Source organism: Mustela nigripes, chromosome 17 (genome assembly GCF_022355385.1).
Source record: "Mustela nigripes isolate SB6536 chromosome 17, MUSNIG.SB6536, whole genome shotgun sequence".
Lineage (NCBI taxonomy): Eukaryota > Metazoa > Chordata > Mammalia > Carnivora > Mustelidae > Mustela > Mustela nigripes.
The window spans coordinates 7,631,921-7,649,478 of record NC_081573.1 but is presented as its reverse complement, the minus strand read 5'-3'; the positions used below and the strand labels follow the sequence as shown (position 1 = coordinate 7,649,478).

Below are 17,558 nucleotides of genomic sequence, written 5' to 3'. Positions count from 1 at the left end.
GTTACCTGTATGCCTGAACCTGACCACTGTACTTCTTTCTCTATAAAGCAAAAATGTTCAGAGGTTATTGATCTTGCTTATTCTATATGGCCAGATTTAAGATGCCCCTGTTAAAAATACGAATGACAGTTGATTTTCTGATGACAGTAGTTTTCATAGAAAAAATAAGAAAAGCTAGGTGTGCCATAGTGCTCACTAGCACTTTGCAATTGCCAAAGCCTAAGAATAAACATTTATACTGACTCCAAATATGCTTTCTTGGTACCACATGCCCATGGAGCTATTTGGAAGGAAAGGGGATTGCTATCAAGCCATAACTCCCCAATCAAATTGGGGAATAGTTACGAAACCCTCCTTATCGCTATACTAAGGATGGCATATATCAAATCTGGGATGTGCATCTGTGGCTCACGCCCACGATTGGACGGCTCAGTCAAAAGGCAGTTTTATGCTGGGAACAAAAGAATCATACGAGTGGTACTTGGGCAAATAACACATGATATCTGGGATGGCTATCATTAGAAATGTGTTCCCAAATATTAGTACTCCAGGCTACTGACTGGTTTGCTACTGACTGGGCAAGGCGACCTGGCATTAGATGGCCAGCTCCAAACGGAACCCACTGGATATGTGGAACCAACCTGTGGCCCTGGCTTCATCCAGGGTAGATAGGTCCCTGTACTTTAGGATTTGCCTGGATTCATGGGCGCATTACTAAAACCATTACAACTCCAGCTAATCCCCCAACTTGAAACAAAGATGGACACGATCTGTTTTTAAATGGTATGATCACTTAGCATCCATTTTTGTTGCATCTGCGGGACTAGAGGATGTCATGTGGCATGTAGAAGCCCTTAATAAATATACTACAAAGGCACTTAGTGATTCACTAAATAGCATCTCCCTACTTAATACCGAAGTCTCACAAATACGCAAGGCAGTCCTACAAAATAGGATGGCCTTAGATGTCCTGACAGCAGCCCAGGGTGGCACATGCGCAATTATCAAGACAGAATGTTGCATATACATCCCAGACTATCGCAAAAATGTCACAGGAATAATAAAGGATATGAACACCCAGATTAAGGCCCTACAAGATCCTTCTTTCTCTCTTAGTGAATGGTTAAGTTCCTGGTTTGAAGGAGGACTATGGCCGAATCTCCTTTTCGGGCTTCTCATTCTTATCGCCTTATTAACCTTAATATGTTGCTTTGTTCCATGTTCCTCTACTTGGTGCCGAGACTCCATTGCTACAATGACTACACCACGGCAGACGATCCTTGTCGCACGCGAGGACGCCCCTTCACTGTCAGCGCTGGATTCAGCTGCCTCCACCTTTCGTAACTCCCTTATACGTTCCTACCCTGATCAATATTGACCCCAGTAGGTAGGGACGCTCTACGCCCCTATTCAGCATGAAGAAATTACAGAAGATGGGACCTTCCACCTTCAACCACCTTAAAGATTTAAGGGTCAAAATTGTTCAGGGGGGAATGATGAGGGAGCAGGAGGCTGGCTGAGGACAAAGCAAAAGCTGGCGCCTTGCACCCCCTCTTCACCCGCTCCCCTCCATACGTGTGGCATTCCTCAGGCACCCCTGACTGCCATAAAACGATAAATAGTTAACTTGCAGGGATCGCAGTCCTGCAGAACAGGAATCTCCCTTGCCCTACAAGATGTCCTAGAGACCTAAACAGGGAGGTTACCTTATCAATAGCACAAATTTCCAGAGGCAAATAACTCTCGGTTCCTGAAGCCCTAATGTCTCCCTCCCACCATAACCTGGAGGAGACTGGGGTAGAAGGGAATGTAAATGATAGCCGGATCATAATGCCCCACCAAGAATCTCCCAATTATCTTGATGTTAATGCCTGACCTAAGGACGATATTGATCAGGCCATAAGGGCAAAGACTCCCCCCGGCACCTTGTAGGCCCTCCCTAGCATGTGAGAACTCTGTCGAAATCTCCCTTTCCTTCACCACCTCCCCCCAACCGTGGGGTATATACCATGCCCACCCTCGCAACCGGGGCAGCAGCTCTTCCTGGCCACGGGTCCTGTCCCCATGCTTTAATAAACCACCATTTTGCACCAACGACGTCTTAAGAATTCTTTCTTTAGTCGTCGGCTCCGAACCTCCTCACCCCACCGAACCTGACTTAGGTTCTGGGACTTCATCACTGGGATGGAGCCCCGAGTCGAGTCGGGCTCTCTGCTCAGCAGGGAATCTGCTTCCTCCTTTCTCTCTGCCTGCCTTCCTGCCTACATGTGATCTCCGTCTGTCAAAAAACAAAACAAAACAAAACAAAACAAAACCAAAAAAAAAAAAAAAAAAAACCCATGCACAGTTTTCAAGAAAAGGGTTTTCATCTCATTCTGCTCCCCCCCAATACTCAAATCCTGAGAATCTTCCTTACAATGCCTCAGTGGCTCAGGGAAATGGGTATTACCCCTGTTTTACAGATGAGGGACTGAGGCACAAGGAGATGAAGGTCATGGGAGAGTCTCTGAGTGTCCCAAGACGCGCAACACAGGGCCCAGCACAGGGTCAACTTCTCGGTTTTCCTGCCTGCCCCACAGAAACTGGGTGGGGTTGGGGGGGGAAGCTAGTGATGTAGTTTGGGGTCTTCCTGGCATGTGGAAAATATCACATTTTCATAACGAGCTTGTCTAGAAAGGTTTCCTTCGGCCACAGAGAAAGATAAATTAGGAAATTATGAGACACAGGCGGGGAGGAGTGGGAAGCTTCCAGAAATGGCCAGAGATAAAACAATAGGACATGGTGGGGAGGTGTCTGGCTGGCTCAGTCATTAGAGTGTGCAGCTCTTGATCTGAGAATCATGAGTTTGAGCCCTGCGTTGTATGTAGAGATTGCTTAAAAAAAGTTAAAAATAAGTTAAAGAACAACAACATGACAGGGGATCCTCTTGTGACCCCCTGTGTCCCTCATCCTTCCTTCCTTCCCTCAGCCATGAGCAGTTAGAGGCCCTTACCTGGGGCAGTTTCTGGAGATTGGGGACGAGAAGCACCGGGACTTGACGCCCAGGACCTTCAACTTCACAACAAACTTCTGGGAGCCAAAGGACTCAGGACAGCAGAGTTCAAAGCAGGGCCAGAAGGTGCAGTTGGGGCCGCAAAGGCGAGTCCGATTCAGAGGCAGGATGGTGTCGTCATCACAGCATTGCTCCGAGGGGTTATAGAGGTGGTCCCCACACCTGGGGGCAGGCTGGCACAGCCACAGCCCCGAGGCCATGGGGGCATCTGGTGGAGACACTGATGCTGTGGGTTCAAGAAGGACCAGATACCCACTTCCCAAGGGCACCCTCCTCGCTCCCCATTCTTCCCCACCCTTGTCCTTACCTGTGACTACTTTTGCACACTGGAGGAAGAAGATTGTTATGCAGACAGAAACTATGGGAGAAAGAAGGGGGGGCTCTTTTAGGGTTCCCCGAGTTAGTTCCAGCATGTGGGGCTTCCTGTACACACAATGCCAAACAATTCTGAGACACCAGCAGGGTGGGAATTCAACTCCATTCTGTGGCTGCTACGCAGAGATAGAGGTTATAACAGTTTTTTTTTTCTCATTAGCCAGGTGAAGGGATCATAGGTGGAGTCTGGGGAAGGAAGGGTTGCGGCACACCTATCCGGCTGCAGGTGTGCTGCTCTCCCCATCGCCAGTGGACTCACCAGACTGGAAGCCCTCCAAACCTAATCCTTTTGGGTTTTTACGGTGGGGCTTATTGCATGATCGTGTCTGACGAAGTCACTGGCCATTGGCCGGTTGGGTCTCTAGCCCCTCTCCCCTCCCAGGAGCTAGGGAAGGTGGGAGCAAAAGTTCCATCCCTTTATTCATAGGATTGGTGCTCCTGGCTGCCAGCTCCCATTCTGGGGTGCGGTCCAAAAGTCACCTTCATTCCCAAGATTCCCGTTTCACCTTTATGCTTCTGAATCATTTTAACAATCAGTGAAGCCCAACTCTACCTGAGGAATATATTTTGGTTATTTGAATCAGGTATGTATTTCTTATAAATCATTATATCTCAGGGTGGACCATGGGGCAGAGAAAGTGGCCGTGGGATCCTCAGGAAGGTGAGTACGGAAGAAGCCGCAGGTCAGGGGGATCTACAGGTGTGGATTTGGATTTGGGGCCACCCCGGCAAGGGCCTTAGCTCCGGCAGGGGCAGGCGCTGCGTAGCTGGGGCTCTCCAGGGGAGGGCATTCAGGGAAGACTGAGTCCTCAGCCTTGGCTCCCAGATAGAAGGCATCTGGTTTGTTAAAGAATGGAAGGATGGAGCTGTTTGTCACAGATGCCTCTGAGGCAACCAGGAGTGGGGGAGGAGCCTGGGATGATGCTGAGGTGTGGGGGCTGCGCTGGGGCTGGAGGGGGATGGTGCTAGCCTTTGGGGGTCCTCCTTACCTGAGACGGAGCTTCGTGGTGTCATCACTTCTGAAGAGGTGCTGGACAGTGAAGGAGGCCGGTCAAGTCTGGAACTTGATTGTACCCTGTGGGCAGACTTCTGTCACCAGTTTCTGATTGAGCCATTCAGATCAGGCCACTCCCAGCTCTCCAGCACTTTCCAGAGGAATCACCAGCACCTAGTTGTTTTAAAAGGAGACTATTTGGTCTGTCCTTAGGTGTGAGCTCCTAAAAATAACTCACAGACAGACTCACTGCTGCTTCCCAGGCTACTCCAGGCTTCACCTGCCTGCAGCTTGGCCCCGCAGGGTTGGGATACTGGCTACCAATTCGTCTGGTCAACATCATGTATCCTGGGCACTGAGGGGGAATGAAGGCTTCATCATGGCGACACCCGTTCCACATCCCCAGGCTCAGCCCCATCCACATCCCTGACTCAGTTTCCCAGCTTGTGCCCAGTGCCGTACACATCTTGGTTCCCACTCCAAACCCAATTTCTCTAAAATGTTTAATTTTTAATTTTATTTTATTTAAATGCAATTGATTAACATACAGTGTATTACTCATTCCAAAGATAGGGTTCAGTGATTCATCAGTTGCAGACAACACCCAGTATTCATTACGTCACGTGTCTGCCTTAATGCCCGACGCCCAGTTACCCCAGCCCCCTCCCCCCCGCCCTGCCTCCTCCAACAACCCTGTTTGTTTGCCTAGAGTTGAGTCTCTCATGGTTTGTCTCCCTCTGATTTCACCTGATTTTTCCCTCCCTTACCAGTAAGCTCCTCTGTTTTGTTTCTTATATTCCACATATGAAGGAAGACATATGATATATGTCTTTCTCTGATTTATTTCACTTAGCATAATCTCTTCTAGTTCCATCCATGTTGTTGCAAATGGTAGGATTTCGGTTTTTGTTTGTTTGTTTGTTTTGAAGATTTTACTTATTTATTTGTCAGAGAGTGAGAGAGAGCACAAGCAGGCAGAGGCGGAGGGAGAAGCAGGCTCCCCGCCGAGCAAGGAGCCCAATATGGGACTCGATCCCAGGACTCTGAGATCATGACCTGAGCCAAAGGCAATTGCTGAACCAACTGAGCCACCAGGGAACCCAAGATTTCACTGTGCATATTTACAACATTTTCTTTACCCATTTGTCTATCAGTAGGCATTTGGGCTCTTTCCACAGTTTGGCTGTTGTGGACATTGCTGCTATAAACATTGGGGTGCAGGTGCCCCTTTGGATCACTATGTTTGTATTAACTTCATTTTACAGAGGAGGAAAAGGAGGTAAAATGTGTTCCCGCTGTCATGCAGGAGTCTAACCCAGCCAGGCTACTCTGAAGATAGGTACCCGATCCTCTTCGTTCTAGGATGTCCCTCCCTATCCCCTTGGCCTGCTCTGGTCTAGCTCCTCCCAGCCCCTTCATTATCATCACTTGGCAGTCATCACTCACCTGGGGACATACTATGCCTCCCCATCTCCCCAACAAGGCAGGTAGTGGGATCTTCTGAAGTACCCGTGCAAACCAGTTCCTCTCCAGCTTACCCCTGTCCAGGATCCCCAGGGCTTTAGGTTGGCATCCAGACCCCTCACCATGGCTTGCAGGCTCTTTGTCATCTGATCCTTGCCGATCTCTCCCCTTCTGATAGTTCCTACTCATGTCATACTCTTCCTCCTTGATTTCTCCAAGCCAGCCCCTCTTCCTGGAGTGCCAGTTTCTCTGCCCCTGGAATTGGCCAGTAAGTTTTCATTATGGATTCCAACAATACCCCGCTTGGAATTGGGATTGGCGGGATTAATACTTATCCACTGACCACTCCCTCTGTGTTCTGCTCTGTGCTGGGGGCCCGTCAGGGATCATGACATCCTAGGTCCTGTCTTTCTGGGGCTCACAGTACATGGGGAAGACAGACCCATCCCAGGACAGTGAGACTGCCCCAGGTGGGTACCATGGGGGTGTCCAAAGGGTCAGGGAAGACTTTCTGGAAGAGCCATGGGATCGACATAAGTGAAGGCCTGGGGATAGAGTGAAGGGGGCTGGGAGATAAGACTCAAAGGTGTTGCACAGGGTCACAGGTTACCCGTGCACTGAACACTCAGGCTCTGGGGCATGTGGTGGGGTCATGGGCTGTGACCAAGCCTGCCAGCCCCCGTCCCTGCTGAGACAGAGGTCACTCACCAATGGGGTAGAATCCCAAAAACAAACAAAAGAAGCAAAACTGCCGCTTCCAGTCAGCGACCGGAGAAGAATTAGGCACAAACAAGTCAGCTGCCAGAGATTGGGAGCAGAGGACAACACTGGAAAACGACTGCTGCCACGAGCAACTCCACAGTCTCACTTTTATTAGATAGAAACAAGAGCCAACAGAAGGACCGATGAAGGTCACACGTTAGTCACATCTTGCGGACAAGCAAGGAGAAGGAAAAGTTTCTAGTTGACCAAGCACATTCACAGGACTCATCTAACTAACACCGGCCGCTTCTGGGAAGAGAAAGGAGCGATCACGGAGCGATCACGGAAAAGGGAAGCCCGCGGTTTTCGTTCCACCCTGAGCTGACCGGGCGTGCCCGGTGCTCGGCTTCCCTGAAGCAGGCGGCGTGCCCGGCTGCCCGGCTTCTGTGAAGGGGCGGCCTTCCGCCCTGAGCGAGCCGGGCATCCCCAGCTGCCCAGCTTCACGGTCGTACGTCATCCAAAGACCTGTTGCCAGTACATGTATTTCTTAAGGCCATATCTAAATGTGCTTGGCAACTAGTAAAATCCTCCAGGGGTTACAGTTTAAGTAACAAACTGTTCCGAGGGGCAGCAGCACAAAACCAGACAAGCCAATGATTAAAACAATCAGAGACTGTAATAGAAGCTAAGAAGTCACACTGAGTGTGGAGAAGGAGCAGTGGGAGACCTGGGAAGCTGACATGGTAGAGAAAAACCCAGAGGAGGCGTCCCCTCAGCGAGATCTGAAGAAGCCAGCAGTGGAAAGGGAGTTCCAGACACAGGGAACAGAAGAGCGAGTACAAAGTCCCAATGTGTGGTTTGGCCATGTAGGGATGGCAGCGGGTGGGGGGAGCCTGGAGTGAAGACGGGAGGAGGCAGGAGGGCCACAGAGCTATGTACCCACAGGAAGGAGGAATAATCAATGACGATGCTGGAGTATCTGCCCTCCTGGCCCTGCCCTGAGCATTTTACATGCGTTGCTTCATTGGATGCTCACAACCGCTATAAGGGTCGTATTCTACCTGAATTTTAAAGAGGAGGTAACAGAGGCTTGGGCTTAAATAATTTGCCTACATCATCCCAGCGATGATGTGGCAAAGCTGGGATTTATGCTAAATCTTTAGGACCCCACCTCTTGGTTACAGTAGCCTCAAATGTCAGGAGGGTAATGGCTTATAGTTTGGTCACCCTGCTGTCCCCAACACCTAGAACAGTTGGAGCTAGTGCACAGTGTTTGGAGAACTTGGACTTTCCCATAGGACAAGAAAAAGTAAGAGAGCTTCTGCTTTCTGCCCTGCAAGAAATACTGAAGCATAAAAATACAAAAATGACTTGCTCCTTTCTGGAAACATGGGCGGAGATTTAAGGGAGTAGTTACCATACGGGAGTAGAAATTACCCAGCCACAGAAGGAAGTCAAGCAATAAGGAGACGGCTATTAGATGTGTATTATAAACTAACGGGAGAATGTGAGGAGTTTTCACTCAAGGCTGGCAACAAGTTCATTGCATTCTTTTTCAGGAAGCCTTACAGTGAAGAGAGGAAGCAAAAAGAAAAGCCCATACCATAGTTGGCTTGGAAAGTTTTGCAGTCTACCAGCTCCTGGAGTGGGGTAGGGACAAGGCCTCATTCCGCTTAGAACCAGATCCACAAGCTGCCGCCCCACACAACACCTTCACGAAAGCCTGGATCCCCAGGTTCTTCATGAAAGACTGGCTGCATGGAGAGTACGTGTCGATAATGAGTCAACAGGGAGGGTCAGGAGGTGGTGGCGGCAGAACAGGGGCCATGATACTCCCCACAGAAAATTTCAGACCTTTTACAGGAGCTGGAAGGAGCAAAAAATCCTAACATCATTTTGGGGAAAAATACTGATTTATAATATATGTGATTTTTATGAACACACAACGTATACGCAGCAAAGTTTACAAATACTTTTTGTGGGATGAATTTTAATATTCACCCATTCTGTGATGGGGAGGAGAAAATAATTTTCCCTTCTAACCTTCTAAGTTCTGAGCTCCGATCCTTTACACTTCATATCTGCATAGGAGATACCCAAGGGAAAATCGGTAACTCCCCAAAGTGACAGAGATTTCAGAATTAAATACCATCCTAATAGGAAAAGTGGAGGAGGGAGGTAGACCTGTTAGGGAAGAGTACATGGTTTTAAAAAGGATGTATTTATTTATTTTAGAGAGAGAGAGAAAGGGGAGGAGAGGTGGTAGGGAGAGAAGGAGAGAGCATCCCAAGCAGACCGCGCTGAGCACAGAGCCTGACTCGGGGCTTGATCCCACAGCAGTGAGATCATGACCTGAGCTGAAATCAAGAGACGCTCAACCAACTAAGCCACCCAGGTGCCCCAAGAGAAAATGACTTTTAGGAAAGATGAATGGGCACTTAGAAGGATAGGTGGAAGGTGTAAAGTTTTTCCGGCGAGATCAACACAACACCGGGCAAAGTGGGTGCGAGGCAAGATTTATTAAAAACGCTCTCCGGTGAAGTTTCAGGGCTCAGGAGAAGGGGAGCCAGGAAAGTTGCTCCGGGAGGAGGTGGGCCCCCTCGGGCGAGGTTCCGTGACTCTGGAAAGCAGAGTGGCGGAAGTCGCGCCTAAGGCAGGGAGGAGCGGGCTTTTAAGGGGTCTCGAGGGGAGTGCTCAGGGGTCTTTTGGCAAGTTTCCTTTAATGGATATTTCGCCTGCTCGTCGGGGTCCCATTGGTCCACTGGAGCCCGGGGCAGGGGGTCTCAGATTCCTGCTTGGGCCTTTGTTCTCCTGTCCGAGCTCAGGTCGTGTGGTGGGAACTTTCGCCATCTTAAGTAGCCCTTTCCACCAGCCCAACAGAAGGTATGATAGTTTGTGACAATGTCTTTCTGGGTTTGGTATCGACTTCTCATCTCTTCTTCTGCGATGAAAGTCCATCTTTCCTGGTTGGTGAAATTACTGGGCAGGGGATTTTTAACACATGAATTCCTTCTGGAGGCTCTGTCTTTCTTTCTTTCTTTTTTTTTTTTTTTAAAGATTTTATTTATTTATTTGACAGAGAGAGATCACAAGTAGACAGAGAGGCAGGCAGAGAGAGAGAGGGAAGCAGGCTCCCTGCTGAGCAGAGAGCTTGATGTGAGACTCAATCCCAGGACCCTGAGATCATGACCTGAGCCGAAGGCAGTGGCTTAACCCACTGAGCCACCCAGGTGTCCCTGGAGGCTCTGTCTTTAGGCAGATACATTCTTCAGTCTATAAGTTTATGGCTTTTGCCAAGTATGAGAAATCTTCAGTCATTATTTCATCAAAATCTTTGTCAGTTTTCTTCTTTCTCCTGTCCTTCCAGTACTCCGGTGACACTGACGTTCGATCTTTAGTTATAGGCCCAAAGTTCCCAGAGGCTGTGTTCATTTTGTTCCCCTAGTCTGTTTTCCCACCGTTGCTCACACTGGGTAATTGTTCTGTCTGTGGGTTGAAGGAGTCTTCCTTCTGTAGTCTTCGCTCTGTTGCTGATCCCAGAGGTGTGGTGATGTCACATTTTTCAATCCTACAATTTCCATTTGGTTCCTCTTAACGTCTTCTTTCCTTCTTTCCTGAGACTCTTTAATTACCAGTAGCGGCATTCTTGTGATTGCGTCTATAGTTTTACAGCTTCCAGATCCTTGCCAAGTCATTCTGTCACCTGTGACTCCTCACTATTAGCATCTGGTGAGTGTCTTTCCTCATTCAGGTGGAGGTTTTACTGGTTCTTGGTATTGTGCATGGTTTTTGAAACTTAATTTTTTAAAGATTTTGTTTATTTATTTGACAGAGCAAGCACAAGCAGGGAGAGTGGTAGGCAGAGGGAGAGGGAGAAGCAGGCTCCCCACAGGAAAAATAAAGCACAAGAAAAACTCTGGCAAACTCACTACTGTTTCTCAGGCCCCAGGGTCCCGTTTGGTCTGCCTCTTCTCCCTACCTTTCTGAGTCTTCTTATATTTGCTTTTACAGCTATACCAAAGGGAAGAAATAGGGAAAGGTGCACGTTCTCCATCTTTATCTTTCTGGAGGTCCACGCCTACTGACAGTTGTGGTTTTTTTTTTTTTTTTAAAGATTTTATTTATGTGTGAGAGAGAGAGCACAAGCCTCGAGGAGGGGCAAAAGGAGAAGCAGACTCCCCGCTGAGCAGGGAGCCCCATGAGGGGCTTGATCTCAGGACTCAAAAATCATGATCTGAGCCAAAGGCAGGTGCTTAACTGACTGAGCCACCCAGGGGCACCATGACAGCCATCTCAGTCATAAGTCATGTATGAAGATACATGGAGTTCTAAGTGCAACTAGCTTAAATGACATGGGGATATTAGGAAGTAGGGCTAGAAACTAATAAAATAACACTAATGGTCTCATCTTGGTATAGCAACAACAAGGTGGATAGCAGAGCAGAAAACAATTGGCCGATGGCTAGGTCACCTACAAGATAAACTTTGGTAAGATACAAATTGGCAGAAACCTTCAAAACTTAAAAAATTGCCCCCCCAAATCATCCAATCCAATACAGATTGGATTTCAGTGAGTTGAATTTAGTGGATTAACCTGAAGATGCAGAGCAATCAATACTGATTCATTTCAATGCCACATCCATAGAACTACAAAGTCAGTAAAGGCCGCCACCTCTAAAAACAAAACTAATAAATGATTTCAAAAGCAGAACGTGGAGGGAGAAAGTGAGTCGATAATTTCAACGTGGGTGGAAATAAATCCATATTGTTGGTAGAGTTGGAAACCGAGCAGGAATAAGCCGGGAATAATGGTGCCAGGAAATGGGGAGCAAGGGACAAGTTGTCCTTTTTAGTTTGTACAATTCAGTCCTGTTCCAGTTCTTGTGTTAGCGCAGGCTATGCATCATGTCTGCCTTAGAGAACTTTCTGGTGGGTTCAGATGAGAGGAAGCTAGGGAGGGAACAGGCTCCTTGAGTGTGTTGCCTGTGGTTTCCCTCCTTAAGTTACTTCTGGGAAGAGTTCCCTAATTGTGCAAATTAAAAGCTCAGATTTCCTTTAACATTGAATAATCCTTTCGGTCTGTTATCTAGCACTATTTTTTTTGTGTGCGTGTATTGTAAACCACCTTAGTTTTGTTTGTGATATTTTCTGTAAAATTTCTGCATTCTGTTACACAGGATAATTGCCTAAAGCAGAGTTTCTCAGTGGAAGTTTTTCTATCCTGCCTAAGTCATTTCTGGCAAAGGCTAGAAAGTGTCTCCTACCCCACATGTCTAAATTGCTCTCATTTGTCATGGCTGGCCTCGAACTCCTCTTATTGCCCTCATACTGGTCCTCATTCAACATTTCCCGGGACACAACTGGAATTAACTACCATCCATCCCGTGTCTGGAAGCTGGAAATTTACAGGGAAGAACAACAACAAATTTAAGATTATTTTCCATTAACAGAATATTTAATTCGGGGGCTCCTGGGTGACTCAGTTGGTTAAACGTCTGCCTTCGGCTCAGGTCATGATCCCAGATCAAGCCCCGCATCGGGCTCTCTGCTCAGCGGGGAGCCAGCTTCCCCCCTCTCTCTCTGCCTACTTGTGATCTCTCTCTCTGTGTCAAATAAATAGAATCTTAAAAGAAGAGAGAGAGAGAGAACATTAATTTCCAACAAGGAAAGGGAAAAAGAAAAGACGGAGGAGGGGCAGGGGGAACCAAAATGAAACCAGAAAACCTAAAGTAATCTGGAGTTTTCAGATGTGGCCCTGGTTTGCCAGGAGCATCGTCCAGGGAGGGGCTGAGACCTGGGGGAGAGATGCTGGCTCCCCAGGTCCTGGCTGTGTTCCTCATCCCTCTGGTGTCTGGATGCTGCTGTCCCTCCCTGTGCTCAGAGATGCGCTCCACTGGTGCGCACTGGTGCATTGGTCCACGAGCGTAAATAAACCAGAGCAGATGTTTCAAAATCCAAGAGAGAAAAAAACAGTGATGAGCCAGAAATTCAAGACTGCTCAGAAATAGAAGGTAGTTGATGATGGATTAGTCCCAGGACAAGCATTCTGCAAAGACTCTTGAGAGAGAAATGTCATACCCCAGGGAAAAATTAATCAGAGCTTATTTTTATCTAAATGAGGGAGCAAATGGCAAGGAAAGCTCACAATTCAACATCAGCAAGTAGCCAGATGAGTAAATCACTGTCAAAATGAGAGAACTAGTCTGCTAATGTTTACAGAGGGCTTAAAAAAAGGATTATCTCGTTAAATAAAAATTGTGAGTTTTTCCAAACTGACTTATGAGTGAAACTATCCAAGGCATAGGGAGTTGTATTGCTTTGCTTGGGTGAAAAAATAGAGGAAAAATTAAGGTAGAAAAAAAAATAGTCATCAGTACCATTCATTACTTCACAAAAATTTACAAATTATAACTCATAAAAATGAGAAGGAAGAAGGGAGTCCCTCAGACAAACCAAGAATCAGGTATATCATTTACAAGGCCTAAAACTAGAAAAAGCTCATGTTGTGCTTTGAGGAGTGTACCTGATGTGGAAAACAAAAGCAGAAGGAAAATTATTAAATTTCCTTACTAACTACGCCCACTGATAAGTCCTTGAAACAGGAAGAGTAACATTCTTCTAGGGACTCAACTACTGCGATGTTAATACTTTGCTAAGGGCAAAAGGCAATCCTAGCCTGACCCTCTCCCGCCACCCCCAATCCTGTAGGTCTTCTTTAATGTATAAAAATTCCTTTTGAGGGGCGCCTGGGTGGCTCAGTGGGTTAAGCCGCTGCCTTCAGCTCTGGTCATGATCCCAGGGTCCTGGGATCGAGCCCCGCATCGGGGTCTCTGCTCAGTGGGGAGCCTGCTTCCTCCTCTCTCTCTCTCTCTCTCTGCCTGCTTGTGATCTGTCTGTCAAATAAATAAATAGAAGCTTTAAAAAAAATTCCTTAGGAAACTTCATTTATCTCAGAATCCCCAAGATACGTGTTGGTAATCATCCCCCAGGTATACAGCCCACTGATACACATCTGAAGGGTCTCGTGACGAAGGTTTAATTAGATGGTAGTCATTTACTACCATTACTACCATTTACTATTTTCCCAACAACAGCTAGCCCCCTCAAGGTCCTGGAAACCTTGCTTCCAAAATTCCTTAGAGACTTACGCTATCCCTCACCCCCTCCCAACTCGAAAGAATATCATGGGCCACTCCTCATGTCCCCAGTACAGCTCATTCAGCCCACGGATCCTGTCCCCGTGCTTTAATAAAGCCACCTTTTTGCACCAAAGACTTTTCTGGAATTCTTTCTTGGCCATCAGCTTTGGACCCTAATGTTCTCATACCTAGACCAGGGTGCTGGAGGTGGGGGATGGACAGTTCATTTTATTTCCACAGTATGGTTCATCTTATTATTGCTCTAATCTCACACACTCCTGCTGTTTCACAGAACTGTTTTGGACTCTACAAGATGCTGCGAGCCTTCAGGAAGTTAGGATGGGAGGCCAGTTCCCTGCCTGTCTTCTTGCCTTAGGACTCCATGCCAAGCCCCTTTTCAGTTGTGTGAATTAAGAAACCTATAGTCAGGGGTGCCCGGCTGGCTCAGTCAGGTGTGAAGTGTGCGGCTCTTGATCTCGGGGTTGTGAGTTTGAGCCTCACGTTGGGTGTAGAGATTTCTTAAAAATAAAATCTTTAAAAAAAGAAAAGAAAAGAAAAGAAACTTGCAGTCAGACTGTCTAATGGTAAGCAATCCTTGAAGCTGAGAATTGAGCCCAGTTTATCATGGGGTGGGATGGTGATGGGTTGTAGAATATCAATGTCTCATTAGATGTTCAAAAATAAATTCAAGGGGTACCTGGGTTAAAGGTCTGGCTCTTGCCAGTCTTGTGTGTCTTTAAAAAACAAAACAAAACAAAACAAAACAAAAAAAACCCCAGCAACCAGAGAGGGGGCACCTGGGTGGCTCAGTCAATGTTGAGTTTCCACCTCTTAGTTTTGGCTCAGGTCATGATCTCAGGGTCGTGAGATTGAGCCCTGACTTGACCTCCGTGCTCAGCATAGAGCCCGCTTGAAAGATTCTCTCTCCCTCTCCCTCCCACCCCCTCCAAGGCTTGCGCTCTTTAATTAATTAATTAAAATCTTAAAAAAAAAAAAAAAAAGAGAAACAAAGAAAGCTGAATACATAGGTATAAATATAGTTATCTGGGGGTAAATGCAATATAAAGCAAATCCAACCGAACCACATTAATATTTAATGAAGTATAAATCAAAGCTGTAATTTTCAAATGGGGGAAAGGAAGCATTTAAGTTTGCCAAGTCCCAATTCCTGAAGAAACTCTTCCAAACACTAACAAGTCCCTAATCTAAAACCCCTTTACAATTAGGTAAAGAACCAAAAGTGTAACAAGACTTAAAAAAAAAACTCTGCCTAAAAAATGATTGGGTCATTAAAAAGGATATTGGTACAGGAACATTATTCACCTGGATTGAGAGAGAACACTGTAAGGGGACAGGCTTCGGATCAAGCAGAACACAGTGGTCTAGAAACTTTCACCAGGAAGGGTTTCTTTTTGTCAGTTCTCTCTTTGCAGTGTAGACTGGACTGCTGTGTAGACTACAGCATAGGCCACATTCAGAAGTGGCTTCCAGAAGCTTTCAAGTCTGTAGTCTTTTGGGGCGCCTGGGTGGCTTAGATGGTTAAATGTCCCCCTTCGGCTCAGGTCATGGTTTTGGAGTCCTGGGGTCCTGGGATCCAAGATCGAGCCCCATGACAGGCTCCTGGCTCAGTGGGGAGCCTGCTTCTCCCTCTCCCTCTGCCTCTCTCCCTGCTCATTCTCTATCTCTCAAATGAGTAAGTAAAGTCTTAAAAAAAAAAAAAAAAAAAGCCTACGTTCCTCAGCAAAGCCTAAGGCAGAAACCATACCTTGATGTTCTCCTGCAGCCCCTTCCTGTTGGTCACCTCACATGCAAACGTGGGGACCACTTGAGTGTGAGCCTTTTTAAAACAAATATATCCCGAGTGCCTGCTTTGGCAGCCCCTTTGGCCCCTACACGTGAGGATGGGAGCATGAGCACATATTCAGGAGGCGCTCCATATTTTTTTAAAATAATTTTGAAATAAATTTAGACTTTGAGTTTCAAAAACAGTTTCCACACACCCTTCACCCTTGTACCTCCCCTAATCGATCCTCTTACATAACCATGGTACACGGATCAGAACTGGGAAGTTAACACTGGCGTAATATGATTAAATAAACTCTAAGCCTTATCCACATTTTATGGGGTTTTCTGCTTGTATTCTTTATTTTTGTCCCAGGATTCAAAATGCTGCACTTCCTTATTACGTGTCCTTGGTCTTTTCCAGACTGTCAGCATCTCAGACTATCCTGTCTCCTGGGACTCCGACATTTTGAAGAGTAGGTAAGTCATCTGTTCTTTCATAGAGTGCCTCTTAGTGTGGGGACTGAGATTCTGAATTTTTGGTGTGTCCTTCCCTGTGCATCATGTCAAAGGGCTTGTGATGTTGGTGTTAGGCGCAATCGCTATTTAGGTGTTTGGCATTCAGGTTTCTTCCTGTCAAGTTACGCACTTTTCTACCACCAGGTAAGTTTAATTATGCCTGTTAAGTCGATTTCATTACTTAGATTCTTTGGCTGGTGGGATGGTTATCTTTTTTTTTTTTTTTTTTTAAAGATTATTTATTTATTTATTTAACAGACAGAGATCACAAGTAGGCAGAGAGGCAGGCAGAGAGAGAGAGAGGGGGGAAAGCAGGCTCTCCGCTGAGCAGAGAGCCCGATGCGGGGCTCGATCCCAGGACTCTGGGATCGTGGCCTGGGCCGAAGGCAGAAGCTTTAACCCACTGAGCCACCCAGGCGCCCCTGGGATGGTTATCTTTACATCAACCTGACTGGGTCCAGGAACGCCAGGGTCTGCTTAAACATTATTCCTGATATGTCTGGAAGAGGATGTTTCTGGAAGAGATTAGCATTGGAATAGGTAGATTGGGTGAAGCGGATGGCCCTCCTCAAAGAACAGGATTTCCCCGGCCTTACCTTTCGGATCAAGGAGTGAGCAATGCTGCGGATTGTAGAATTGCCTGCGAGCAGCCAAATGACTTCAGGGGTTCCCTGGGGAAGCAGAGCCTGTCCACCTTGCAGTAAGCAGCAGTAAAGGAAAGGGGCTCTGTCAGCTGGTGGCTAAGCTTCAGCTTGGGGGTCGAGACAGCTCTGTAGTTCCAAGCAGCATTGAGAACAAAGACAGAACCCCACGCCTTAGGGAGTAGACTGGAATAGGAAGCCCCGTGACAGCTGGAGTTTTCCTCCACTGGAGCCAGCTACCAAGGTACAGATCCCAACGGCACCCTGAATAAGTACTTTGATGTATTATGCACACCATAGGACACCTGATCCATGAACTGAGGTAGAGTAGGGTGGGGTGGGTGGGAGGAACCGGGGCTCAGCCATCCTCTCTCCCGTTCTCTGCTCTATACTTAGTGGGGCTGATGCCTGCAGACCATTTCCCAGTCTCCAGGGTCAGCTGACTTTGGAGAGGGTGGGATGGGGGGACATGGGCCGGAGATTGGAAGAGGAGAAGAGAGAGCAGGGTATTGTGGACTGTCCCAAGAGGGTGGGGGCCGGAAGTCAGTGGAGAAAGAGTTCCTCTGAGGCAAGGCGACCGGAGTGTGCCCTATACACCGCACGGGAACCGCAGGCAGGAGAGCAGAGGAGAGACTGTGTGCCACCATGTGGTGGTGGCGAGGGGCTACAGTTACAGGGCAGAGCGAGGGGGTTTGGGGACGTATGGAATTTTTCGGTAATCCTAGGGACTGTACCTGGTTGTACCTGGTCAGTTAGGGTCTGTGGCTTAATGAGCCTCTGTGCGTTGGCTCAGTGGTCACTTGGGGCTCAGGTTGCCATTGCTCAAGCCTGTGGCACATACCCTGCCCCTTGCCATGGCCGGCACCTGTGACAGCAGCTGCATCTCCCCC

At 47.4% G+C, this 17,558-nt stretch overlaps 1 protein-coding gene and 1 long non-coding RNA gene across 3 annotated transcripts in view; one reads left to right on the top strand and one right to left on the bottom strand.

The window, feature by feature from the left end:
- Window positions 1-2,988: 2,988 nt before the first annotated feature.
- LOC132005876 (insulin growth factor-like family member 3) lies at window positions 2,989-4,441 on the bottom strand. The gene is made up of 3 exons (XM_059383386.1): window positions 4,417-4,441; window positions 3,360-3,410; window positions 2,989-3,260 (listed from the first exon to the last, which is right to left on the bottom strand). Exons 1-3 carry the CDS (start codon window positions 4,439-4,441, stop codon window positions 2,989-2,991), a joined length of 348 nt encoding a protein of 115 aa, XP_059239369.1.
- An 11,336-nt stretch (window positions 4,442-15,777) lies between these two features.
- LOC132005624 (uncharacterized) overlaps window positions 15,778-17,558 on the top strand; it is a 6,331-nt gene continuing 4,550 nt past the window's right edge. The window contains exons 1-2 of one of the 2 annotated variants that reach the window (XR_009400858.1): window positions 15,778-15,806; window positions 15,933-15,988. This is a non-coding gene — a long non-coding RNA (uncharacterized LOC132005624). The other variant, XR_009400857.1, reaches the window with a different exon arrangement.

Excerpts from the sequence above, each read along its gene's own strand:
- LOC132005876 (XM_059383386.1), bottom strand. The coding sequence starts at position 4,441 with ATGACACCACGAAGCTCCGTCTCAG. Across the intron at positions 3,411-4,416 it reads ACCACGAAGCTCCGTCTCAG|TTTCTGTCTGCATAACAATC; the intron begins GTAAGGAGGACC and ends TTTCTCCCATAG. Across the intron at positions 3,261-3,359 it reads GTGTGCAAAAGTAGTCACAG|ATGCCCCCATGGCCTCGGGG; the intron begins GTAAGGACAAGG and ends TGTCTCCACCAG.